Source organism: Tachysurus fulvidraco, chromosome 3, assembly GCF_022655615.1.
Source record: "Tachysurus fulvidraco isolate hzauxx_2018 chromosome 3, HZAU_PFXX_2.0, whole genome shotgun sequence".
NCBI lineage: Eukaryota > Metazoa > Chordata > Actinopteri > Siluriformes > Bagridae > Tachysurus > Tachysurus fulvidraco.
In genome coordinates, this window is record NC_062520.1 from 26,908,741 (window position 1) to 26,936,108 (window position 27,368).

General features: G+C 37.9%; 2 protein-coding genes across 2 annotated transcripts; one reads left to right on the forward strand and one right to left on the reverse strand.

Annotated features, from left to right (window-relative positions):
* The first annotated feature begins 10,701 nt into the window (after nt 1-10,701).
* Nucleotides 10,702-20,396, forward strand: si:dkey-56f14.7 (engulfment and cell motility protein 1). Its single transcript, XM_027149484.2, has 7 exons — nt 10,702-10,934; nt 12,511-12,638; nt 13,495-13,607; nt 13,717-13,824; nt 17,802-17,884; nt 18,953-19,030; nt 19,441-20,396. Exons 2-7 carry the CDS (start codon nt 12,601-12,603, stop codon nt 19,651-19,653), a joined length of 633 nt encoding a protein of 210 aa, XP_027005285.1. The 5' UTR covers nt 10,702-10,934; nt 12,511-12,600; the 3' UTR covers nt 19,654-20,396.
* Nucleotides 20,397-21,010: 614 nt separating this feature from the next.
* On the reverse strand, nt 21,011-26,787 carry LOC113652056 (serum paraoxonase/arylesterase 2-like). Its single transcript, XM_027160963.2, has 9 exons — nt 26,450-26,787; nt 26,181-26,251; nt 25,004-25,059; nt 24,655-24,814; nt 24,440-24,566; nt 24,151-24,351; nt 23,983-24,064; nt 23,746-23,874; nt 21,011-22,466 (listed from the first exon to the last, which is right to left on the reverse strand). The coding sequence occupies exons 1-9, from the start codon at nt 26,524-26,526 to the stop codon at nt 22,305-22,307; spliced, it is 1,065 nt and encodes a 354-aa protein (XP_027016764.1). The 5' UTR covers nt 26,527-26,787; the 3' UTR covers nt 21,011-22,304.
* Nucleotides 26,788-27,368: the final 581 nt, after the last annotated feature.

Consider the following 27,368-nt stretch of genomic DNA (forward strand, 5'->3'; position numbering starts at 1 on the left):
GAACATCTCAGTCCTCTTCAAGCACAATATAGGTCTCATCAGAATTCATAGCTGTTAAGCTAGATAAATTGAGAATGCTAGCCACCTTGTCACTTACATGTTGCTGACATTAGTGTACTTACCAACGTTATTTAACCAGGCCACTATGTGAAGTGCTCCTGCTGATATGATAAGGACTATTGGTAAGAGCTGCAACAGCAGGCAGATCCACTGGGATTCCCTTGTAACAAATAGTCTGCAGCTGAAACATGTTGTCATCTTATTAAGAGAGGCATACAGTAGGCTCTAGCTTGTAGTGCAAGCCTGACAAAATGGATCTTCATGGGACCATTGCCCTAGTGACTAGAGAGAGATGAGAGTCACCATGCCTCAGTAGAATGTGTGCCTGCTGGTGTGAGATCAGGACACATTAACCAGCTAAAAATCAATCTGGCCGTACATTTATTTACAGTTTCTGAGACATCACATACGAGTCCATTTAGGCATGTTTTGACAGTCAGATATGTCATTCATCATAGAGGTACAAGGTTGAAAAGCTGTCTATGCCTTGCACAGAAACTTTACAAATGGGCCCATCTGTTAAGCTAACAAAATAAACAAGACCTGGAGCAAATTTGACAAAGTGCAGGTGGACATTTTACCAAAGCCAAGTTAGCTCACTGACAGCCCAATAGGACAGGATACACTGACCCAGAACTGGTTATCTACTAAACTGCATCATCTACTAAATATTTAGGCTTAAACAACTGTGTAAAAGAACGCCAGGTTCCCAACACAAGTGATGTAATAGCCTAGAGGTTAAGGTGTTGGACTAATGATTGGAAGGTTGTGAGTTCAAATCCTAGGTCCAACAAACTGCAACTTCTGGGTTCTCTCTGGATAGATGGTGTCTATCAAATGCCATATGTGATTACTCCAAAGCACAATTACAGTCAGTTAAACCAGTCAGTTGACTTTGCAGCATTATGTTAATGAAAACCAACAGAGAATTTTCTGTTATGACCTGTGGTACTAACTTAGATGGTGGATATGTGATCTGCAGACCATTTGTTCTCTTACAGGTGTTAGCTGCCCCTAAAATGACACAGCACTCTACATACTGTAGGTCTCCTTTTCAGGTGAATTACTCTAGTGTAATATTGCAATGCTGAACCTTCTCCAATTTAATGTCACCAGTATCACATTATGTATATCCTATATAGTGAGCTCCTAGTATCCTTCTAATTAGCTACTATATTTCTTAGAGATTATTTAAACTCAGATATACAGTAGTATCTAAGGATTTTGCCTCAAAGGCTGCAACTTTAATGGGCTTGACTAAAAGCCCCAGTAAACACACACCGAAAAAATCCATAACTACAGTACACAAACAGGCAAAAGGTTTAAGGATAAAACTGTAATAACAGAGCTCACATATCATAAGGAATCACATATACTTGGATGATGATTCAAACATTAATTTGAAATGTTAAATGATTAGGCAGCTACTTTTACCGGAAGCAACGTATAGGGTGAAATACACGTTTGTAGCTAACAGTGCGTCTGTGGCAGGCCTGGAATTTGAACTCACAAGCCTCTGGTAACAAGCACAGAACTTGTGTGTATATATAGTGACTAAGGCATCATTCAAGTATAGTAATGAGCAGCTTGTACAGTGCCTCCCTGGCAGTACTGGGATTTTTACTACCAGAGTGTCTACCACTACTAATGTATACATCATAAAAAAACAAGAAGTAAATAGGGATATTACAGAATCCTGATTATCAGTGGGTGTGTACACCTAAAATTAGCCAAACAGAAATTTTGGAACAATTCAGAACATAGTGAAACCTTTCTGATTAGGCATACAGAAATGTTTGCTTTAGACACAACATAATTTTATAGGCTGTCTCAAGCTGGTGTGCAAGACCCGTGTGAGTTTTTCTGCTTTGGGACCTCATAGGGCTGTATGAATATCATGACAATTCTCACATTAGTGAAGGTATATAGAATTTGAAAGTATTTATATATGCATTATTTTATTCTTCAACTATTTTTTAACACTATAATGGATAGTAATTCGACAGATTTTGTAACCTTTGATACTTGATGTACTAAAAATTACAACACTAATCTAACTCATTTCATGTGCTAGATGTGTACAGTGTTTTCAACAAGAACGCAGATCATGAACATGATTATGTCCCAAAGACAGGCACAAAGTTGGGCATATTTTTTTCTTAGCTTACTGCCAGGACGAGTGGCTAAATATTTTATTGTGTTCATTTATTAATAATGATTGAAATCTGTAGTGACTTATTGTCAAAATTATTGTCATTTTGTAATTTGTTTTCATTTTTGTATAACAAAATTTTGAGAGAGCGTAATAAAAAATGGTTGTTCAAAGCTGAGGCTAAAAATAAAATAATTTGATAAAACATTTTATATAACATATATGCAATTTAGCATATATAAAAGTAGGTATTCCTAGGGTTCCATATAGTTGCCTTCTGAAAAATATTAAATAAATTGAATCCTCAATCAAATGTCATGTCAGGTTCATTATTATTATTAATCATTTAATTACATTAACCGGAAATTATTATTATTAGTAGTAGTAGTAGTAGTAGTAGTAGTAGTAGTAGTAGTAGTAGTAGTAGTAGTAGTCGTAGTAGTAGTAGTAGTAACTAATTAATTACATATTAAATTATTCATTTTTTACATTTTATTTACAATATTAATTTATTACAATTATTTAATTTAGTTCGTTTTAACTACACCAGACCTGCAGTGTTCTTGTTGTCCGCATGGTGTCACTATGAAGCCTCACAGGATTTTCAAGTCCACTGAATTGTCATCAAGCAGGATTGAAAAATATAGTTGATACTTAAATAACATTATTTCGAATTAATAAAATGCTGTTTTTGGAACATTAAGGGGGAAAAAGTTTTAAAAAGATAAGAAATTAAAAATGTGGCCATTAATAGCTCTGAGGCTTTATTTTGTACTAACATATTTCAAATATAATGGCAAAGAAGCATTTTTTAAGTTGTATCTTTACTTGATATGAAATGAAATGCAATGGCTACAGCTTTAATTCACTTGGGTTACAAGATGTAAGCAACTGCATGAATTCCAACAGACTTAATTTTCTTCAGTAAATCCAGCCATGCTTTATCATATGGCCACAGTCACTTCAGCAACATCTGAAGTGATTGTGGTCATATGATTGTGGTTGCTCAACTGATTCAGTTAAATCTGAGCAGTTGAGCAGCTAACTAAACAATTAGCAGCTGTATGTAATTTGATTACAAGAGAGGAGCTACTGGATTAATAGTGGCTTTGAAACTCATGTGCACATACTTTACAATATGTCGGGTTTTATATTGAAACATATTTACAATTTTTTCAAGCAATTTTGAGCCTGATTTCACTCCGTAAATAATTACATTGTAGGGGTGACATGTTGATATTCAGTAAAACCTGAACATTGCCAGAGCGATTTTGCCATTATCCAACAGTTCTATAAGCAAGTTCAACAATGTTCTGTTTATTTTTGTTCCACATATTCTCATTGAATGTGTGATGGTAGTGTATAAGTTGATATCGGCGTGATTGTTGTAATTTTCAGTATATTTTTTATAGAGTATTATACAGGAACTTGTGTAATTGGGGATATGGTGAGAAGACATTTTTGGTAGAAGACTCCAGTGACATTGCTTTTTAACATTTAGAGGAAAAGCTGAGGCTTTAATATAGAAGGCTTTCCATTTGCTCAGTAGCATTAAAAGCTACATTTTTGTTTTATTATTGTCAAGAGAAAAAAATTGGTGTATAATAATTATACATATAAATGAATGAAATAGTAGATTCTTTAATTAATATAATTTGTTATCATTGCTGTGGTAACACTAACTCCACTTCACAAGGCAAAAATTGTCGCATGCGATATTGCTTGATGTTGTTTAGCTTCCAACAACATCCTGCCCTTCATTCATTCATTTTCTACCTCATATCCGAACTTCTCGGGTCACGGGGAGCCTGTGCCTATCTCAGGCGTCATCAGGCATCAAGGCAGGATACATCCTGGACGGAGTGCCAACCCATCGCAGGGCACACACACACTCTCATTCACTCACGCAATCACACACTACGGACAATTTTCCACAGATGCCAATCAACCTACCATGCATGGCTTTGGACCGGGGGAGGAAACCGGAGTACCCGGAGGAAACCCCAGAGGCACGGGGAGAACATGCAAACTACACACACACACAAGGCGGAGGCGGGAATCGAACCCCCAACCCTGGAGGTGTGAGGCAAATGTGCTAACATCCTGCCCTTATTCAGCCTAAAGAAATAAGAAAAGTGGTTTGGTGGCTAGCACATTTGCATCACATCTTCAGGGTTGGGTGTCTGATTGCTGCCTCTGACACGTCTGTGGAGTGTGCACATTTTCCATGTGCCTTGTGGGTTTCCTCCAGGAATTCCAGTTATCTCCTTCAGTACAAAGACATGCCTTGTAGGTTGAGTGGCATCTCTAAATTCTCCATAGTGTGTGAATGAGTGTGTGAGTGTATGTGCGATTGTGTCGCATACTGTCCAGGGGGTACCCTGCCTTCTGCGCTGAGACTCTTGGGATAAACTCCAGGACCTGTAATATAAGCTCTGTAGAGAAGAATGTATGTACTTTTAGACTGTTTTAAATTGTATTATGTTGCAACTGAGCTCCAGAGATCCTGTTTGGAAATGGGACAAATTTTCAAAAGGTTAACCTCCAATCTGGGCTTTGGCAGAGTGGCTAGATGGAAATTTGACCATATCTCCATTCTCCCTATATACTCACTCTCTTGATGAAGTTATTTTATCACATGGGTTCTCTTACCACTGCTATGCTGATGATACACAACTTATCTTTTCTTTCCCACCCTCAGATGCCACAGCTTCTGACCAGATCTCAGCATGTCTGGCAGAAATTTCATCATGGATGAGGACTAATCAGTCAAAGCTCAATCCTAGCAAAACTGAACTGCTGTTCATCCCAGGTCCTGATCTTGCTATATCCTTGCACAACGATCTGATCTCCCCTTCAGCCACGGCTCGCAACCTTGGGGTAACCATGGACAATCAACTGTCCTTTTCCTCTCATGTTGCTAATGTGACTCGCTCATGTCGGTTTCTTCTCTACAACATTAGAAGGATTCGACCACTTTTGTCCACACAGACTGTTCAGGTACTTGTTCAGTCTCTTGTCATTTCTAGACTGGATTACTGCAATGCACTGCTGGCAGGTCTACCTATGAACGCAATCCGTCCTCTGCAAATGATCCAAAATGCAGCTGCCCGGCTTGTTTTCAACCTGCCAAAGTTCTCGCATTCCACCCCGCTGCTGCGATCCCTCCACTGGCTTCCGGTAGCTGCACGCATCCGATTCAAAACACTGATGCTGGCCTACAAAGCCAAAAATGGACCAGCTCCCTCTTACCTCAAAGCCCTCATCATTCCTCGCACTCCACCCCGTAACCTCCGATCTACCAGCACTGCTCGACTGGTTCCACCATCTCGCAGAGTAAGAGGCGAGTATACTACAAGACTCTTCTCTGTTCTGCCACCAAGGTGGTGGAATGAACTTCCCCTAGAGGTCCGGACAGCTGAGTCACTGGCTATTTTCAAGCGGCGGCTACTTATTCAGGAAACATTTCAAGTAGCACTTCTTTCCTTATCTTTTGCATTAAAAAAAAAAATACAACCTTTGACACTTTTTCATTGTAACTTTGAACAAATGTTTTAAACTCATGGTATCTTAAGTCTGTAACCTATCTGTAACCTAGTGAACCAGCATTAATGTATTCAATGTTAGAGATTTAAGCACTTATGTACGTCGCTCTGGATAAGGGAGTCTGCCAAATGCTGTAAATGTAAATGTAAATGTAAGCCTCTCAGTGTAAAACACATGAAAGTCTGCTTGGAGTTTGAAAAAGTACCTGAAGGATTCTCAGCCTGTTAGGAACAACAGGCACCGGGCACCGCTCATCACCTGCCCAATACCATCCCAAATGAAGCATGGTGGTGGCAGTATCATATTGTGGGGGTGTTTTTCAGCAGCAGGGACTGGGAGACTGTCAGGGGTGAGGGAAAGTTGAATACAGAAAAGATGAAAATGATTATTCTTTAAAAAAAAAACTGTTAGACAGTGCTCAGGATCTCAGACAGGTTGGAAGGGTCATGTTCCAACATGACAACAACCCTAAGCAGCCTAGACAACACATGGGTGGCTTTGGGATAATTCTGTGAATGTCCTAGAGTGTCTCAACCAGAGACCTGACTTGAACCCTATTGAACATCTCTCAGAGAGACCCAAAAATAGCTGTCCACTGATGGTCCCCAACCTGACTGAGTGAAGAATGCAAAGAAGCATGGCAGAATATCCCCAATCCAGGTGTACAAGCATGTTTTACCATACCCAAAGATTTCTGCCAAAAGGTGCTTTAACTAAGAACTCAGTAAAGGGTCTGAATACTTATGAACATGTATACATTTCTAGAATTCTGTTTTCACTTTGCCATTATGGGGGTACCCTTGTAGATTAATGAGACAAAAAAATGACTTTGAACAATTGTAGTATCAAGCTGTAACATAACAAAATTGAAAGAGGTGAAGGGGAAAACTGAATACTTTCCTAAGCATTTAGCTATTTATTTAGCATTAAATATGTATGTTCATTCCGTCTCTGATCTCAAAGTCTCAACCCTTTAATAAAAACCAAATTAAAGTCCCAGTTTTGCAGCAACATAAGCACTGCCTTATATACAACTCATATCTAAGCTTTGTTTTCGAGTCTGGAGGGAAGGTCAGTGTCAACAACGACTTGCTCCAGAAATAGGCTGCGACCGCTGTGTGTGTGAGGTGAGCAGGTGTGCCCTTGTCAGACACTGGTTTACTGAGACAGGCAGGTGGGTGGCTGTGTGTGTGTGTGTGTGTGTGTGTGTGTGTGTGTGTGTGTGTGTGTGTGTGTGTGTGTGTGTGTGTGTGTGTGTGTGTGTGTGTGTGTGTGTGTGTGTGAAAAATAAGGGAGAGAAAGAGCTGGTCCTCCAGGACATTGAACTTATTTTAAACTAATACAGACTTAACCAACCATTTGCATTAATAGAAGTGTTTTGTCCATGGGAAAGGTGATGATTTATGTGCAGAAATATCACCTTTCCCATGGACAAAACACTTCTATTAATGTTTGCAAGAACATTCAGCACTTAAGGTTAAGGCTCTGGGTTGTTGATGGGAAGGTCAAACCCCAGCACTGCCAGTCTGTCACTGTTGGGCATTCGTGCAAAGCCCTGTATCATATCTACATGGGGTGCTGTATCATAGCTGCCCCTGTTCTCTGACCTTAACCTCTTCAGTTAGGATATGTGAAGAGAAGAATTCCGCTGTAATGTATATGTGGCGATGATAAGGGCTTCAAAGACCTAATTTCATTACATTACATACTGAAGCTATGCATATATTCATTCATTCATTCATTCATTCATTCATTTTCTACCGCTTTATCCGAACTTCTCGGGTCACGGGGAGCCTGTGCCTATCTCAGGCGTCATCGGGCATCAAGGCAGGATACACTCTGGACAGAGTGCCAACCCATCGCAGGGCACACACACACACTCTCATCATTCACTCACACACTCACACACTACGGACAATTTTCCAGAGATGTCAATCAACCTACCATGCATGTCTTTGGACCGGGGGAGGAAACCGGAGTACCCGGAGGAAACCCCCGAGGCACGGGGAGAACATGCAAACTCCACACACACAAGGCGGAGGCGGGTATCAAACCCCCAACGATGGAGGTGTGAGACGTACGTGCTAACCACTAAGCCACCGCGCCCACCGCTATGATATTATTATCACTAAAATAAATACAAGATTTTAAGTCAAGATATTTTGTCTGGTAAGGAAATATATAAATCACAATTGAATTAAAAATCAATAACCAACAATAAAAGATGTAAATCTGTAAATAACCAAACGGTTATAGGAAACTAATCCACACTGGGGAGATTAAGTGTGGTGGAAGTTGATTAACAGCATAAATCAAAGTGCACTATTCCACATTTATGAATGTTTGCAATGTGAATTCTGTGGAACTTCAATAAAACAAGTCAGTTCCTGTTTACACATTTTCTTCATTTAATAAGACATGCTATAAAATCGGTTTCAACTTCATCAATTTTCTCTTCTCTATATTGGGGAAAATTCTTTTCAAGAGAGTTTCTTACAGCTCGTGTTTAAATTTTTTTAATCGTTATAATAAAAAATGTTTGACATCATGTGAACAGTCAGTTGATATATTGGAGAAATGGTCAAGAGGAAGGATCTGAGTGACTTAGACTAGGGCCGAATTTGTGATCTCCAAAACAGCAAGTATTCTGGTGTGTTTCTGGTAACTACAAAAAGGGGTCCAAGTAAGTACAGTACCAACGGTGAACCGGGGACAGTGTCATGAGTTCTGAAGACTCACTGATGCTCATGGGGAGTGAAGGCTAGCCCATCTGGTCTGATCCCAACGAAGATCTACTGTAGAACAAATTAACATAGAAAGGTGTCAGAACACACACAGCGCATCACAGCTTACTGTGTCTGGGGCTGTGTAGCAGCAGAACAGTCAGAGTGTCCAAGTTTACTATTGACCTCTGCTGAAAAAAACATACAAACAGCATTTGAGCATCAGAACCGGAGCATGGAGCAGTGGAAAAAGGTGGCCTAGTCTGTTGAATCATGTTTTCTTTTAAATCTCAAGGATGGTCATGTGTGTGTGCGTAAGTTACCTAGGGAAGAGATGGCACCAGGATGCACTATGGGACAAAGTGTGATGCTCTGGGCAATGTTCTGCAGGGAAACCTTGAGTCCTGTTTTTCATGCTGATTTTACATCGAAATGCACCACTGACATAAAGATTGTTTCAGACCAAGTAGACCCTTTCATGGCAAGGGTTCAGGGGTTCAAGTTGAGGCCTCCAAATTCCCCAGATCTCACTCTGATAGAGCATGTGTGTGATGTGCTGGACAAAAATGTTTGATCCACGAGCCCTACCTTAAAAGATCTGCTGCTAACGTCTTGGTGTCAGATACAAAACCACAACCAACAGAGATTTTGTGGAGCAAATGTCTAGGAGATTACACAATGTTATGCAGGTTCATATCTACAAGTACTGCATTATCAGAACTGTCAGTCATCACATCATCCGTATAGGTTACATACACAACTTCTTCTGCATATTGCACAAAGGTATAATATACTACCAAGCACTTCTCACAATTTATGTACATAGCTGACCAGTCATATATTCTGTATTCATATTGAATACTCATACTGTCTATATGGCATTACATCGTCTGCATTGTCTTGTATAGTCTGTATTATCTTGCCTTGTATAGTATAGTGTTATTTATGTCTGTACTTTTTAGAGTCACAAACAGATGGAACCAAATTCCTCGTGTGTGTCAACACACTTGGCCAGTAAACCGGATTCTGATTCTGATTTATTGAGATTGGGGCATAGAAGCCTTTATTATCACCACATATACATACAGTAGAATTCTTTTCTTCGTATATCCCAAGTGAGGAGGTTGGGGTTGGAGCACAGGGGCAGCTATGATACAGCACCCCTAGAGAAGGGAGGGGACCAGGTCATGCGAAATTTCCCAATAATAGCAGTTTGGCAGTGCTGGGGCTTGAACATTGACCTTCCGATCAACAACCCAAAGCCTTAACCACTTGAGCTACCACTGCCTCCAAGCATAATGTTATGATGCCTCAGAATCTGGTGAATTTTGGAAGCCAAGTCAAAATGCACAGATCCTTACACTTGACCCATTTTTCCTGCATCGAACACATCCTCAAGAACTGACTGTTTACTTGCTGCCATATATAATCCAGTTTTTAAGGTACCTTCAGGTGGTACTGCAAGGAGTGTGTTTATTAAAAACAACTGGCAATAGCAAACAAATCCAAAACCAGGATCAGGCAGCGAGTCAGACGAGGTGTAGCCAAAGTGGATGCACCGGAACCCTGATCAGAATGAGAATATTAAAGGACAGAAAGACACACATATGCATTCCACTGAAAGATGACTTGTAGTTAAACTTTATAATCATCCTAAAATCCTATCTTCAGAGTGATATCTATACAGGGATGGAGACAGTGGATGGGCAGTTTGTACTCGGTCACGCTGGCAAACACACTCAGTGCTAACACCAAAGGATGTGCCGCACAAAACCGGTTACCACAGCAACAGAATCATAATGGTGGAACCTCTGGTCTCAATAAAATGCAACAATGCTACGGATTCTTCTGCTTCTTATGCCATGTTTGTGTCTGTGTGTAGTTCAGGATGTTTGTGTTTTGCATTTGCATTTGTGTTTTGCATGTGTTTTCATGCTTGCGAGTGTATGTGTGTGTGTGTGTGTGTGTGTGTGTGTGTGTGTGTGTGTGTGTGTGTGTGTGTGTGCTTTTTCTGTGCATGTGCAAATACATGGGCTAAATTGCTTTTCCTCATCACTATGATCTTACCTACAAATGAAACCTCTCCTCTCCTCTCCTCTCTATTCCTTCCCCCATCCCTCCATCTATTCTCCTCATTCTCCTTTGTGCACTAACCATGTGACTGGATTTTGGTGTTCATTGGCTGGTAGCGTGAAGACACTGAGTCATCTGTCCAATCGGCACGGCTCATATAAACATAAGCTAAAGCTGCATGCTTATGAATTAGAACTGTGTCTGTATGCCAGGGAGAAGAAACCCTCTCCCTTGCTTGTGTTTGCTGAAACAGTCGTTGTCTACTGCTATTTTTTCCTTACCTTATTCATGCTGTGATTTGGACTCGATCTCTCTCATTCGAAGTACACGTGCATGTGGCTGCAGCACTGGAGTAGAAAACATGGTTGTAACACTGGCACGTAAGTACAACACTTAGCACAATACTCAAAGCTGGCATAATTTACATTATTTATTTATTTATTTATTTATTCATTCATTTTTTAGTGCACCATTGAATGTACTGAATCACAAGATACTCCTTATTAATCACTGTTCATGAAGCCATCTCAGGTACATTTGCTTTATTTTGACACTGCACCTAAAGAATATAAAGAATTTTTTTAAACTTAGGATATTTAAGATGTTTCTTTTGCTTTTCTGCATTCAACACTTCTATGTGTGGAGCAAAGCGCCTGTGTTCAAGCATCCTTGTGGATTCCTTTTATGTTGATTTGTTTTCATTTGACTCGTTTGTTTAGACTCCGTCAGACTGGCACTCGTATTGTAGGACGTTTGCAAAGAGTCAGATATGATATTAGGTTCTATTGATATGTTGCTATTTAAAAAAAACAAAAACTTCATCCCACTTAAAACTGACACTTGGAATTTCAAAATGAGGTAAAAATTTCAGGCTGTGTCTGAGATTTGATTGCGTATAGAAGTAAAGCTAAGTATATGAAAATGTTATTATTTAGTATCTTTGCCTTACTTCCTTTAGACTCTTTCTTTTCTGTACACTTGTATATAAGATTCTAGGTTTTTCTGAAAGTAGGTTTTAGGCTGCATGTAACACTTTCCTTCATTTGTAAAAAAAAAAAAAAAAAAATCTTTACAACTTTTTGGGCCGATGCTGATATTGTGGGGAGAGAGAATGGGATTTCATTGGGATGACAGAAAATCTAAAACAGACCAGTAGGCAGCATTTCAGCACAGATAGACACAGGATTATTTCTAAACTTTATATTTGAATTGAGATGATGATGATGATGATGATGATGATGATGTTGATGATGATGAAGATGAAGATAATGATTTCCTAAACCAAATAATTGTAGTTCTGTATCGTATGTCTTCATGTTAAAATAGCATAAAACAACTGTGATATTATGTTATAATGCTAATGTATATATTTTTATATAAAACTCACGCTCCCTGGAGTTATGCTCCGGTAGAGAGAACTTGGATGATGATGATGATGATGATGATGATGATGATGATGATGATGATGACAGTCACAATGATGCACAAGTGTGCATGAGACTGTTGATGAAACTGTCTTGAAAAAAGCCTTTTACACCATAGCTCCTCCTCTGTCTCCCCTAACACCTAAGCCTTTTAAAACAGCAACAGGTTATTTACTATTTGGGGATGAAAATACAGTAAACCTTCAAGTCAAATTAATAGGTTTTTATTGTCCTTTTAACCATATAGAGGTGATGCAGTACATAGTGAAATGAAATAAGTTCTTTCAGGAACCTGGAACTACATAAAGACACCAAGCATGATAAGACAACACAGAACTAAGGGCTAAAGATGAGTTAATCTCATTCCCCCCCGGTATAAAACAATTTTCTTCATAGACAGAATGCAAAGTATGCTTTAGTGAATACACCTAAAATGTCTTTTTCCTAGCTAATATTTATAAACCTTAAAATAAATAACAAGTGATATTAATGTTTATATGCTTGACTAAAAGGTGTTAATTGTCTTTAATAGACGGTAAAGCCTGGAGAAACATCAGCTTCTTCTGACTACGACACTAAGATTTAAAGCTGTCTCCGTCATTTCCTTATACCGAAGGTGGAAATGATGAAGCAGGATGAGTTAAAATCACTCACAATGCAGTAAGCACTTCCTTTTTCCTTTCCATTTCTGTGTCTATACGTTCCCTTTTTACATACTGTAGCTTATTTAAAGAAGAATAGAGCTGCATTGATATTTAGGAATCCTCTTCTTTGAGGAGGATGAGGATGATTGACAAAAGTCTTCTGTCAGTGTAAATGAAGATCATCTGAGATTAAAGTGTTCAAGTGAAAACTGAGCAAGAGCCAGTGTGTGTGTGTGTTTGTGTGTGTGTGTGTGTGTGTGTGTGAGTGTGTGTACTCACATATATTTATAACTAGTGGCTTTTCTGTACAGATATATTTTTTTTTACTGATGGTATGCTGTACTGTTTATACATTAATACACTCAGTGTCCACTTTATAAGGAACATCTGCAATTATGACATCAGCACAACGCATAAAATAATACAGATTCAGGTAAATTGCTTCAGGTAATGTTCCAGTGACATCTAAAAAAAACATCTAGTGAGTTACAGTTCAATGTGCAGAACCACTTTACTGATTAGAGAAATTAGAAGAGAATGTTCAGACTGGTTTGCTCAGACAATCTATCTGTGATAACTAACTAAACAAATTTTAAAAACTGGTTATGGTGTAAAAATATGTGTTGCAGAACACACAACACATTAAACATTGAGATAGATGCATAACAACAACAACATGAAAAAACATCGGGTTTCACTTCTGTCAGGCTGGAACAGGAGTCTGGGGCTGGTCTCGTTCCTCCTTTAGCCTCAGATTGCTGTTCTTGGATCACATGAGTTAAAAAGGAGTGAATTCAACATGTACCATGTTCTTTTAGTACCTGTGTCACTACATTTCTGTAGTAACACAAGTGTTTATGGCGACGTCTTAGGGAGCTGCGTGAGAGGCTCCAGCCGGAGGTGGCCGAGCTGATCAAGCAGCAGAGGCTGAACCGGATGTGCGAGGGCGCCTGCTTCAGGAAGGTCAGCGCGCGGCGCAGACAAGGTGAGCCACTTACTGTCAACCAAACTCCAGCATCACTTCCTGATAAGACAGAGCTGATCAAGGTACGACATATGATTACATCAGTGTTGTCTTTCTTTGTCTTTTTTAGATAAGTTTTTGTATTGTCGTCTGTCTCCGAATCACAAAGTACTACATTATGGGGATGTAGAGGATTTGTCACAGGGACCAATCCCCCATGAATCTCTCCAAGAGAAACGTAAGCCTCTTTGGTGCACTGTTTGTGTATTTAAATAACACCTTCTTGTATTCTTCATTAAAGATGCAAGGTGAATTCTCTGCAATGTGACAGACAAATGTAGACTGTATACATTTTAAAAGAAGCCTTAGATTTTGTACCTTATATACTGTATGTTTTCTTCACCAGAAGAACATGCATATAGATAATTATACATAACTGGACAATTTACATTTCCTACCGGAACAATGTGTGAATAATGGGTAAGGGTAAGGGTGGGGGGGTGGCAATTTTCACTAAAGAATATTTTCAATGTAGTATAGCCCTGGCAAAGTCTATACCCATACAGTATGATCCTCTTGTTCTTAACATGAAATTATCAAACAGTTTTTCTTTATCTGTGGCTGGTTGCTATCGCCCTCCATCTGCACCAGCATGTACCCTAGAGGCCTTGAGCAGTGCTCTTGCTCCTTTCACTAGGTCCGAGTTGATCATACTTGGCGATCTAAACTGGGACATGCTTAAACGCCCTGAGAAAGTTGTACAACGATTTGATTGCTTAAACCTTTATCAAATCATAAACCTGCCTACCAGATATAACACAAAAGGTTGTGACAACGCCACATTGATAGATGTTGTGTTTACAAACGCCCGACACATGTACCTGTCGGGTGTTTTTTGCAATGATCTCAGTGACCACTGTTTCATTGCCTGTGTTTCTGTCAAACAGCCTGTCGTGATCACTACTATACATATACTGAAAAATTTTGATGCTCAAGCCTTCTTATAGGATTTGAATCATGTAAGTTGGTATAGAGTCAGTCTGATTCCTACAGTGAATGATGCATGGTTGTTGTTTAAAGATCTTTTATCTGCTGTGATCAACAAACATGCCCAAACAAAAAGATGTGCATAAAAAAACGCAATAGCCCGTGGATTAATCGTGATTTAGTGGTTCTGCTTCAGCCTGGCGCAAAGAGCACGCAAGACAAATTCTGTTAAAGACAACATTTTATTTCGTCAAATCAGGAACAAGGCCACACAAGCCACTTTTTTTTAAAAAAAACAGTTCACACTTTGTGGTGCGAATCCAAAAGCATTTAGGAATACGGTAAAAAAAACTTGAAAACAAACCCTGGACCATACCATTGTCCCTAAAATTAGATGACATAGTGGTCACTAATAAAAACTCCATGGCTGAAGCATTCTATCACCACTTCCTAAATGCTGGCTTTGTTTCAAAGACATTAAACCCTATTTCTACAGCCCTTGCAGCCTCTAATACAGTACCTGCAGCCTTTTAGCACCTCCTCACAGTTTTTCCATCCAGCCTGTTTTAGTGGGGGAAGTCTTGAAGGAACTGACCACTCTGGACCCCAATAAAACAGCTGGGTCAGATGATCTTGCTGCTTTTTTTTATTAAAATTGCTGCCCCTGTCATCGCGGCTTCACTAACAGCCCTCATTAACCTCTCCCTCTATACAGCCGAGATTCCACCTGCTTGGAAAGAAGCGGTTGTGCTTCCTCTGTATAAGGGCGGTGATCAGGCTGATTTGAATAATTACAGGCCAATTTCCATCTTGCCATGTGTGTCTAAAAAACAAAACAACTAATCAATGTGAACAGTATCATCTCTGGTTGACAGTCTGGCTTCCGATCAGGGTATGGTTGTGTTACAGCTACCGCTAAAGTGCTCAATGAAATTACATCTGCTTTAGATAACAAACAAAACTTTGCTGCTATATTCATTGATCTTGCAAAAGCTTTTGATTCTGTGGATCACAACACACTTATCCACAGACTCATCAGCATTGGTGTCACAGATCACTCACTGGTTTGGTTCTCAGATTATCTTTCTCACCAGGTTCAACATGTAAGAATTGAAAACCTTTTCTCCCATTCTCTCCCGGTCACCAGGGGTGTCCCCCAAGGCTCCATCCTTGGTCCCACACTTTTCTCAATTTAAATTAATAACATTCCCCAGGCAGTTGGTAATTCACTCATTCACTTACAGTATATGCTGATGATACAATCCTTTATGCCATAGGTCCCTCCTCTGATGCTGTTCAAACTACCCTGCAACATTGCTTTTACCAACTACAGCAGTCTTTTATACAACTCAATCTCACTCTCAATACCTCCAAAACAAAAAGCATGTCTTTTTGCCGTAGGGGTACTACACTTCCTCCTGCACTTAACATCACCACCTGCAAGGGGGCTATTCTAGAACAAGTCACTGCTTGCAAGTATACTACTTGGGCATCTGGTTGGAAACTTCACTTTTTTTCTTTATCCACATATCAAAGCTGCAATCTAAGGTCAGAGCCAAGCTTGGTTTCTTTTATAGAAACCACTCTTCCTTCACCACTTCTGCCAAACTTATTCTTATTCAAATGACCATTCTACCCATGTTAGATTATGGAGATACTATATATAGGGTTGCTTGTAAGTCCACCCTATCAAAACTTGATGCTCTTTACCATTCTGCCATTCATCAGGTTTGCCACAAATGCTCCTTTCAATGCACATCATTATGACATCAGCCACATCAGCACAATGCAAAAAATCATACAGATTCAGGTCAATTGCTCCAGGTAATGTACTAGTGACATCTAAAAACAAAAACATCTAGTGAGTTACAGTTCAATGTGCAGAACCACTTTACTGATTAGAGAAATTAGAAGAGAATGTTCAGACTGGTTTGCTCAGACAATCTATCTGTGATAACTAACTAAACAGATTTTACAACTGGTTATGGTGTAAAAATATGTGTTGCAGAACACACAACACATTAAACCTTGAGATAGATGCATAACAACAACAACATGAAAAAACATCGGGTTTCACTTCTTTCAGGCTCGAACAGGGGTCTGGGGCTGGTCTCGTTCCACTTTAGCCTGTTCTTGGATCACATGAGTTAAAAAGGAGTGAATTCAACATGTACCAAATGATTTACACTTTCTTTTAGTACCCGTGTCACTACATTTCTGTAGTAACACAAGTGTTTATGGCGACGTCTTAGGGTGCTTTATATTCATCTGTAAACTGGCTCTCCCTTCACAATCACCGAAAAATCCAATGGTTCACCTTCATTTATAAGACCCTTCTCGGCCACTCACCTCCTTACTTAGGTCGATCCTCACTTCATTTTCAATTAAGCATTCCTAAAACCAACTGCTGCCGCTCGCGACTGGAATGCTTTGCAAAATACTCTCAAACTGGATAAATTAATTCCAATTTCATCTTTTAAAAATATTATATTATATTTGTTCATGGATATATGCAGTTGCTTCTCTACATAATTTTGTTTTAAAATGTATTTATGTAATTGTTAACCCGTATGTATTTTTAATGTTTTGTATTTATTTTTCCCTTTCCCTAAGTGGTTATTCCACTTGTCAGGCCGCCATTGTAAATAAGAACCTGTTCTTAATGACTTGCCTGTAAAAATAAAGGTTAAATAAAATAAAAAATAATCAGACATTTTCAATCAGAATAAATAAATGAATTATTTTATTCTCACAACTCTGATATAAAATTACAGGACTCTGTATAAGACATGTGTTTTCCCTCTGTTGGATAACCTTCTACAGAATTCTATTGGTTGACGATAGCACCTTTAAATTGTAGATGGTTATGAACAAGCACTTGGGGCATCACAGATTGCAGAAATGGGATTGATAACATTATTTACTGTGAGGATAGAAATATTTGGGTGAAGATCTTTTTTGGATCTGTGTTATTCTTAAAGTTTTGCAAACTTTCATACAGTATGTGTCATTAACCACAATTGTAGAGTGTGACATGACAAAAAATCCAATGCGAATTACACATTGTGGAATCTGGGAAAAAGAGTTAAAGATACTTTAGATGCACCTTTTTAAATGTGTACTTTTAATGATACCACACCAACAAGAAGACAGTTGCCTTTCGTGCCCCTTAGTTTGAAACCTTTTTTCTGGGAGTGTATGCTAACAAACACTCTTGTCTGTGTTCAGTAACAGTAGCAGACATCAAGACAGTGATAACTGGGAAAGATTGTCCTCATGTGAAGGAGAAAGGTTCGCTAAAGCAAAATAAGGTATGTTTTCACAATGAAAAGGCCATTTATTTAAGAAGAAGCTTGTAATGAATGATGCTAGATGTAAGAGGAGAATGATGCATCCTCTTAGACATTTCAACAACATTTTGTATATAGATGTGTTGTTTTTTTTTGACATGTTTTGCGTTCTGTGAGCATTTCTTGTTATGGACTTTTGTAGGCATCACTAAAAGTGTAAAATCAGCATTACATAAATAGTTTTGCGCATAGAGAAGTGCATCCCAGCCTCCGACATAGAAAGGGTAGAATAAGTGCACTTAATAAGATACAAGGGCAAAAGTCCCTTGTATCCTAAGCGCACTTATTCTGCCCTTTCATAGACCTCACTTGGCAATTCAGTGCAAGTGCCGAATCCCACCATCCATTTTGACAGCACATCTGCTACAGGGAGAAATCCGCAAGACGTTCCATCATCTAGCAAAATAGTTGTGGAAAACAAGGCAATGTGCTGACTGTCTTTGGAAGAAAAGTATTACTCTGTGTCTTAGCTGCTTGTCACATTGCTAACATACTACTTACTAGCTTGTAATGGCAAAGAGAGATTAGCAATGCAAAAGACTCCTGAGCAACACAAAGCCCAATGTTCCCACTGAGGTAGAAAGGAATGAGAGGATGCTATTCCCAGCTTTTGATGATAGCTCTGATACCCATAACTCTGACTGTGATCACATGATATCCATAGCTATTAATTAGGCTGTTCAATACCTATGGTTACCAGAAGTCTGGTTTTAGACCAGTCATCGCAGTCATGCTCAAACCACCTCTGGAGCTGATTTAAAATCTGTTGCAGTATCCTCAATCATTCAGTCTTTCTGTTCATTCTGAAAAACTCTAAAGTATGACTTTATAGCTTACCTCAAGATACCCTTAGATGTTAATTTGCTGTCCCAGGAAGTGGCTTTGGAGGACACATGCAATACTGACAGGGCTGCCATCTGGCATGGCGCTATCCCTTCAGAAAAAAGTGCTAATAGCCACAGCGGGGTAAGATTAGAGGTCAGACACAGAGTTCTAATGTGAATTCATTATTGCTCTTCTGTTCTGTAGGAGGTCCCTGAGCTTGCTTTCTCCATTTTATATGAATCTGATGAATATTTGAACTTCATTGCACCAGACAAGTATGAGGTGAGGTAATAACTTAGTTTAAAATAGTTTAGTTAGTTGAATAGTAGTTATATATTCTGTATTGTAGAATAGTCACATCCATGTGTTCCTTTTCTAAAACGTTGCCACAAAGTTGGAAGGACACACTTTTATTGGATTTATCTTTATTTGTTGTAGTATAACAATATCCTTTCACTGAAACTAAAACTTGCATTCTAGAATTTGGGTGTTACGGTCATGTATCCACAATCCTTTGACCATATAGTGAACATACCTTTCCAATGTGTTTTACTGTAATTAAGAAACACCTAACATATAGAGGCAACATGCTGATGCAACATGCTGTCCAAAGTTTCTTGAAATACTGCATGTTAAAAATGTTCAAATATGGCGTATGTCTGATCTTTGACATTCTCTTCATTGCTCATCAGTACTGCATCTGGACAGATGGCTTGAATGCTCTATTGGGAAAAGAGATGACAAGCGAACTCACCAAGTCAGATATGGACACACTGGTTACCATGGAGATAAAACTCCGGCTCTTAGACCTCGAGAATGTCCAGATCCCTGAAGTACCGCCCCCTATACCCAAAGAACCCAAAGATTATAACTTTGTTTATGATTACAGCCAACGACACACTTAAGATCACAGCACACAGCAGCACATGTTGAACTGTAATATATTTACTCTCGATTCTCTGACTGATATACAGCACAGGCCAAGACAAATTAAAGTGACTTTGAAAATTGTAAAGATTTTAATCAAAACATCTGTAAGAGACACCGTCACCGATTCACAAGCCTTCTCATACGAACTCTCCTGCTTTCTGATGCTTGTAATACTGATTCATCAATTTCCCCCATCTTAAGGAAGGAGTAATGTTTGTTAGATCAGTCCACTAGTACTAACAAATCTAACAAATTAAACTATTGGCTTCAGGGACTTCCCAGATATAGCTATTTCTAAATGGAAACATAGCAATAAATACCTAATATTTCAAGAATACAGCATTTGTTTTTATTTTCCAATTGTTTTTTACTACGTCCAATTAAATATACCAGCTAAAGACGGAGTTACTTTATTCTTGAGTGTTGTTAAGCTGATATCCATGTAAAACAATCCATGTAAATGTAAGAGATTTGCCGCCAAGTTTAAGCGTGTTTGTCTGAAAAGTCCGCTCTATACTACAAACTCCTTGAATTTTGTGCTGTAGCCACTTGTGTGAAATATATAAGTCATACATAGTGTTTTAAAGTCATATTGTAATGCAGGGTCTGACATAATCATGCCAATACCATTTCTTTGCATAGTAAGAGGTACTAATTTTGTTGCCCACTTTAAAAACATCAGCTTCAGCTGTTTTCAATATTCATGTTGTAATAAAACTTAATATATATGTATATACTTACAAATGTCCATTATGTCTTTTTTCCTTTTTAGAACACATTACCTAGGATAGGACATACATTATTTTAACTCAGTCAGCTTGGGTTAGTCTTTGGTCTCCTTCCACCTCTGAAAAACATACCAGTAAGTGGACTGGCTACATTAATTGTCCCTAAAGTGTGAACAAGTTTGTTTGTTTGTTTGTTTGTGTGTGTGTGTGTGTTGCACACTGATAGATTCGTGTAACTTTGAGTGTGTCACTAAAAAAGGAATAGGCGCTGGATCCACAGCATCTCTGTCCAAAACAAGAACGTACTAAGGTTATATTTACTAATATTTCATTTTGCCATATTATTAGAGGCGCTGATGCTCATCTACGCTGAATAGTCAGTCGGGTTAAAATATTTAAGAATCAACCATTTAAAAACTCTGCAAAGAGTTTTTTGGAGGGTCGCACTAAAATATTCCATCAGACTGATGTAACTGATCTTAATGGTTTTTCCGACGTGAAATCCCATCTCACACAATGATAACGAAAGTTCACAAAGGGTTTGTTGGACACCCATGATGTTAAAGTGTTTTTGTGTCCTGAAGTACATCTATCATCAAGGATAAACAGGCAAATGGTCATGTTTATTTGAACATTACATAGTGGAACAATTAAGCTCATAAAGTTCACAGTATTATTTTTGAAAATCACATTATCAGCTGTAAAGCAAATCAAAGACAACAGTACTGTATATGGAATCCATATTCTGTAATATTATTCTGATGCTACAATCTGCATATGTTGGAACTGGATTGGACAAATTCTTGAATTCACATAAGAACATTGTATAACTGCCCACAATGTTGTGGATCAAGTGGTTAAGGCTCTGGGTTGTTGCCTGGAGGATCAGGGTTCAAACCCCAGCACTGCCGAGCTGCTACTTTTGGGCTCCTGAGTAAGGTCCATAACTCTCTCTGCTCCAGGGAAGTCCAAGAAGTCTCATCAGTGTAATTAAGCTCAATGTTACTCGATATGTTGTGTCTTCCAGTAACCTTGACTTACTTCAATGAAAAATATATGACGTATTCATTAGAAACTAATATAGAAATCTCAGTGTGTTCATGTTATGGCTATATATTTTATTATTTTTATGGTACATTGAGTTTTTTTTTAAATAAAAAAAATTTGTTACTTCACTCATTTTTAATTAATAAATTTATCACAATTATGAATAGCTTAAATCGAATTTTTCATTCATTTATCTACACAGAGTGCATTCAGGGTCTATATACTAGACAGAAGGTAATTGGAGCCAATGTATTTATGTTGGATTGCTTTTTAAATTTGCAATATTACAATACATTAATAATTCTATCCAATTACTTGATCTTATGCTGCTACACTCTTGTATTTTGCTATTTATAATTGCTTTCGTGGTTATCCATATAATCCTACCAGTGTTTCCTGTGTAGTCTTTTCTAGCTCCTTCAGATCATTGTTCTTCAACATTATTGGTTTTATTTAATTATTGAAGTATATAGCCAACAGGCCTACTGAATGTATAAGTAATTGGTATGACAAATACTGAATTTATTTATTTTGTCTGAGAGAATTCAGGAGAGATTAGAAATACCCCTGATAGTGTAAGAACACTTTTCGTTATAGAGGAAACATCTACAGACTTGTGACAAAGAGAAGAAAACAATCACAGGAGATGCTGTTTCATCAACCCTAATTGAGAGAATATTTTGGACCTTGGTGTCTATCCCTCCAGTACAGTTCCAGAAACAAGGCACAGTGATGTTATTCTGGAGCCTTTGTAGTGTTTGAACATTTTACTAAAATGCATTTCCCTTTCATTTGCTACTTGCATGTATGTGAGGGACTTCAGAGCAGTGTTAGATGTTGAAGTCCATGTTCTACTCGAGGTCACAGATCAGTGCTTTTTGGTACACGCTTCCTATAAGGAGTTTCCCTTTATACGGAGTAGCCACTGAAGATGCTATGAGCATGCTGCCGTTATCAGAGTACACCTGCGTCACCACCGGCTCGTCCGAGTAGATCTTCTGAATACGAATGACCTAAAATCGACAGACCAACGTCATATGCAAATCCACAACAACTAGCATTTACAGTATATGATGTTTACATACAGTAGATGAAACACTGATGTGTTAAGGAGTTACACTGTCAAAAAGTGGTAGAGGATGTTTTCAAAAATGCACTATTAAAAAATCTCCTATTTCATTATAAAGTTTACAACGTGATGCATTAAAGATCCAATGTATGAACTCATAATTCAGTACTAAATGTATTTTAACGTAATATGATGCAATACCATGCGATTCAGGATTGCATCATTTAACATTTTTTAAGTACCCCAATTATTACAGGCCTCATTTTTCAATTTCAATACAACCAAATTTATATTGTGAATAAAATCATTTACAAAAGAATAAATTGGTATTTATCAAACCCAGTTAAATCAAAATTTATTTGATGAATACGGAGACTCAGTTACTGATCAGCTTCAAATCATGCAACTGGTGAGGAATTAAATGAAGAGATATGAAACCTGGTGATCGCATATTAAAGGGAGTAATGAGAAAAATGATTAGATATCAGTAAAAGAAATGCTGGGAGCTTGTTTTAATGCAGCACATTGCTTAAGAGTCAGGGCTAAGTGATGGATACTGCACTGCGCTGTATTGTCCCTAGAGTGCCACATTTTGTCATAAGTTTCTTCCTGAATGCATCAATCATCATTAAGACACATGCCTTCCTGCTTACCCAGAATGACACCGAGGAAGCTGTGCTAGTATACGAGAAGCTAAAATGTGCAAAAGATCACGTTGGTGTGAGAGACAGAAGCTGAGCCACTTAAAACAATTAAAGACAAGCGTTTTCCTGTGTGACGTACTGTACAGTACTTGTTTCACATGCTCATCTGGGTATAGGGAGGATTTAAATGCACGTTAAACTGTTTTCTTCTCACATCAATTAATTTATAACTAATTCATTTTTTGTCTCCAGCCTTTAGGCTTTTCTGGCTTTGTTCCACTGCTAAATAAAATTGCTTAATGGTGAATTTTGCAGGTCAAAACAACTTCACTTGCAAATCTCGTTGTTTTGTGCTCATTTTCTGTTTTCAGCTTTGTGTGCTCTTGACCTTATATGGAGTCTTGTAAACGTCACTAAATACAAATGAGCTGATGTGCATGCACAGTGCACTTAAGGGAAAAAAATCATATTATATCATATCTTGTGTAAAATACATTTACAGACAACTTTTTTTCTAAAAATTGACACGAGGCATTTTGATACACAGACACAGACACACACACAGACACAGACACACACCTCTGAGCCTGGTGGATCATTTGGATCTTGTACAAGAATTTTGCCTCCATTCGGGTGACATCCCATCCACAAGTCTCCAGTTTTACTCTCCACTTCAATATTGTCACAGAGGGAGCCTACATCAACTTCCTGTACAACAGAGTATAATAAAGGTTTCAAACTTAAATAAAAAAATAATCTATGTAAAAATAAATAAAAAATATATTTAAAACTATTCATCACACTTTATTAATTCACCTTCACCCGGGTCAGTTTGTTGTCTTTCTGGATGTTCAGCACCACGATTCTGTGATTCAATAAATCTGACACATACAAGTGCCTGGCCCAAAAGAAGAAAAGTTTTAATTCATGTGGATGTTTGTTTGTTTATTTTAATTTTTTTTCTAACATTTCATAAAGACTTACTTTTTGTCAGGGGAGATGTTGATGCCATTTGCACCAAAAAAACCTTCTGCCACAACACGAACTGCTTCAGGACTGTAATACACCACGTCACACCAGTACAGATAGAGCAGCATTTCCAGAAGCTTCAGCGGCCCGTTGGTAAAGTAATGATCATTAGTGGCGTAGAAATTCTCCACTCCCACTGCTACGATGTCGTTCACACTACAATAAAGCAATTTTACGAGAGAAGATGTACAAGAACTTCTGCATTATTCATTCATATGTTGAAAAGTTTTTAGGATGGACATACTTATGCAGCAACTCGTGCTTTATAGTCTTCAAGTGCACAAGAGTGCTTTCCTCTTCGATATACTGAAATATCTCAACCTGGCTGTTTTCATGTGGATGATTCACCACAAATAAATATCGAGAGCCATCTGAAACAAGATTTCACAAAACGGTCCTTTTCATATGGCTGGTAGGATTAAGGAACTCATAATTCAATATATATGAAACTTCTTATACCGTCATCAGTATAGATACTGATTCCATGTGGGCCAAACGAAGCTGTGTCAAAGTCTCCCTTGATGTGGAGCTCGGTAAGATCATCTCCAGAGGGCAGATTTAGCACATAGATCTTTCCAGGCGCATCTGTGTATCGAGGCATACCATGGTACTTCAATCCCTATAGATTTTAAACAAAAATAAATTCATAAATAATAATAATAATAATAACTACTACTACTAAGAATAACTAATACAAATTAACCACAAAAATATGTATTTATATTTATTAGCCTTAAGTAATTCATCTGCAGTAAACATGTTATCAAAATTATTTAAATATGTATGTGTATGAAATAAGAGCTCATACAGAGCTTATAAAGGCCGGACCATCTTCAAGTACAGTGATGTCTTCAGCTCCAATCTCTGCACAAAGAACGAACACCATGTTATTGAACACGTTTATAATACAACACAACTGAATCCTTAAATCAGATTGGTCAAAAAAGGTCTTGATATGTTGACGTTTTCTGTGAGGAGATTATATGGATATTTCATAACCAATCAGCCTTCCAATCAGCTTCTATGCATAGTGCTGATTCATGGTTGTTTTATCTGACCAGAGAACAGTCCTCCAACGGACTAGTGATCACCTGCACACTTTCTTTATGAAAGTCTTAGAATAAAGATAAGGGCAACGTCTCTACAAATTGAGGTCAACAATTTGTTTCTGGCTTGGTTAAGATGCTTGGATTTCCCAGAGATTTCAAAAACACGATCTAAAATACAGCCACAATTTCGCTCTTCAGAAACTTCTAAAGTCGTTCCTTCAATTTCTGGAATCTTCCAAACCACTTAAAAAGACAGTCATTGTGGAGTGTAGAAGGCCCACTATAATAAAATATTGTGACAATTAATTCTATTGTAAAGAAAACAAAAGACCCAAAAGATATTTGCAGTAACTTTAAAATCTATGGACTTCAGAGTAGGTAACTGTAAATATTTGGCCTCAACTGTATACTATAAGATAAATAATAATAATAATAATAATAAGTCAACCCTATTGACACAACCGGTATATCTAGTCCTTCTTGTTACTAATTTATATACCACAAAATCCTTAAAAAGGCACTAAAAACGAGAAAGAAGTTATTAAAGAAATAATAATTTCAGACATTTCACCATGCTGTGACTTTAAACCTGTCTAAATCAATTTCAAAATCTAAACCAGTCCATCTGCACTTATAATACCACTTAAATCATACATTCATCAATTACAAAAGTGGTGGAGATATAATAAAATGAGTATCTTTATGGTCAAATAGATGAGGTAGAAGTGGAATAAAACACTCCAGGATGCACCGTTATAAGAAAAACTTGTGGATTACTTTCCTAGAAGAGTATTATTTCAAATACAGCTGGTGTATTTACTAAGTTGAGGGTTGGTTTTAACGACTTAATGACTGGTGGAAAACACATTTACTCCACATTCATGATCTTAAAACGTTCCCTGGAAACCTGAGATGATTTGGGTTTTTAACACTTACCTATTCCTTTTATCGGTTCACAATTAGGGAGGTGATTTTGGGTGACTTCTCTAAAAACCAATGCTGTATTTCTGGCATGGAATATGGAAGGCATGTAGAAAAATGACATTAATAACCCAGGCAAACCTAACAATGTCTTGACTGTTTGCAACAACAACAAAAAAGGCTTTACTTGCAAACTACATACAGTACAGGACAGGTATACTTACAAACATTTATTTTTGCACATTTATTATTGCATTTGTTATTTATAAACGATGTGTACCAACCTGAACGCGATTAATCGCTTTCCAATCAGTACAGCTACAACTACAACCAAAACCGAGAGTACCATTAACTTCCCCATGCTACTTTACAACCTGCTTGCTGTATGTTGCTAACTTATGAAATGGCGCCACAGTTGAAGATTGTATTGATTCAGTTTCAATGAAGGAACTGTTTCGATTCATTTGATTCACCACTCGGTTCTACCGTTTTAAAGTAAAACGGCAACATAAAAAAAGCATCAGTTGCAACAATTTATGTAGCCTAAGTAGGAAATTAGAAACATTTAAGGCCACATTCTCAATAAAAAGTCCAGGTTTATTTGTAAAGAAAGTGCTACTGGTGTGTCAAGGTGTCGCTAGATGGCGATATCGAAGCAGATTTCTGCACCTGAGACACAAAATATAGTGAAATCAGTATTGAATTTTTAGCCATTTTAGGCACTTAACTGTTCATTATTAAATAGTCTCTTATACTTTTAATTTAAAAGTAAATGTATATAATTTTCTTTCACTATATATCAGCTTTTATGAAGAATAGATTCGCTCAACTCACTTAAAATACTCGTTCGGAAAGAACCGACTCGTCCGCGGTTCACTTCAGGTTCAGGTCAAGAGAACATCTGATTTGTTTTGTCCAATTGGATTTTCAAGATTTCAACAAAAACATATTACAAATTAGCTCAAATAAAAACAAGCCAAAACAGTAGACTGCACATTCCTGCTGTCACAGTGCACTTTCTAACCTTAAAGCAAACAAGAAAACATGTTTCTCTCTGAATGACACGTTGTCTTAGCTGCTTTAAGTGGGACTTGGAAGCCTCACTGAATGGATCTTCAGAGAGACAGTGGAAGATTAAACATTTTTGTTCTAAAGGTTTAGATCTGGAGACTTTCTCAACTCTGGGGATCGTTTACATGACTC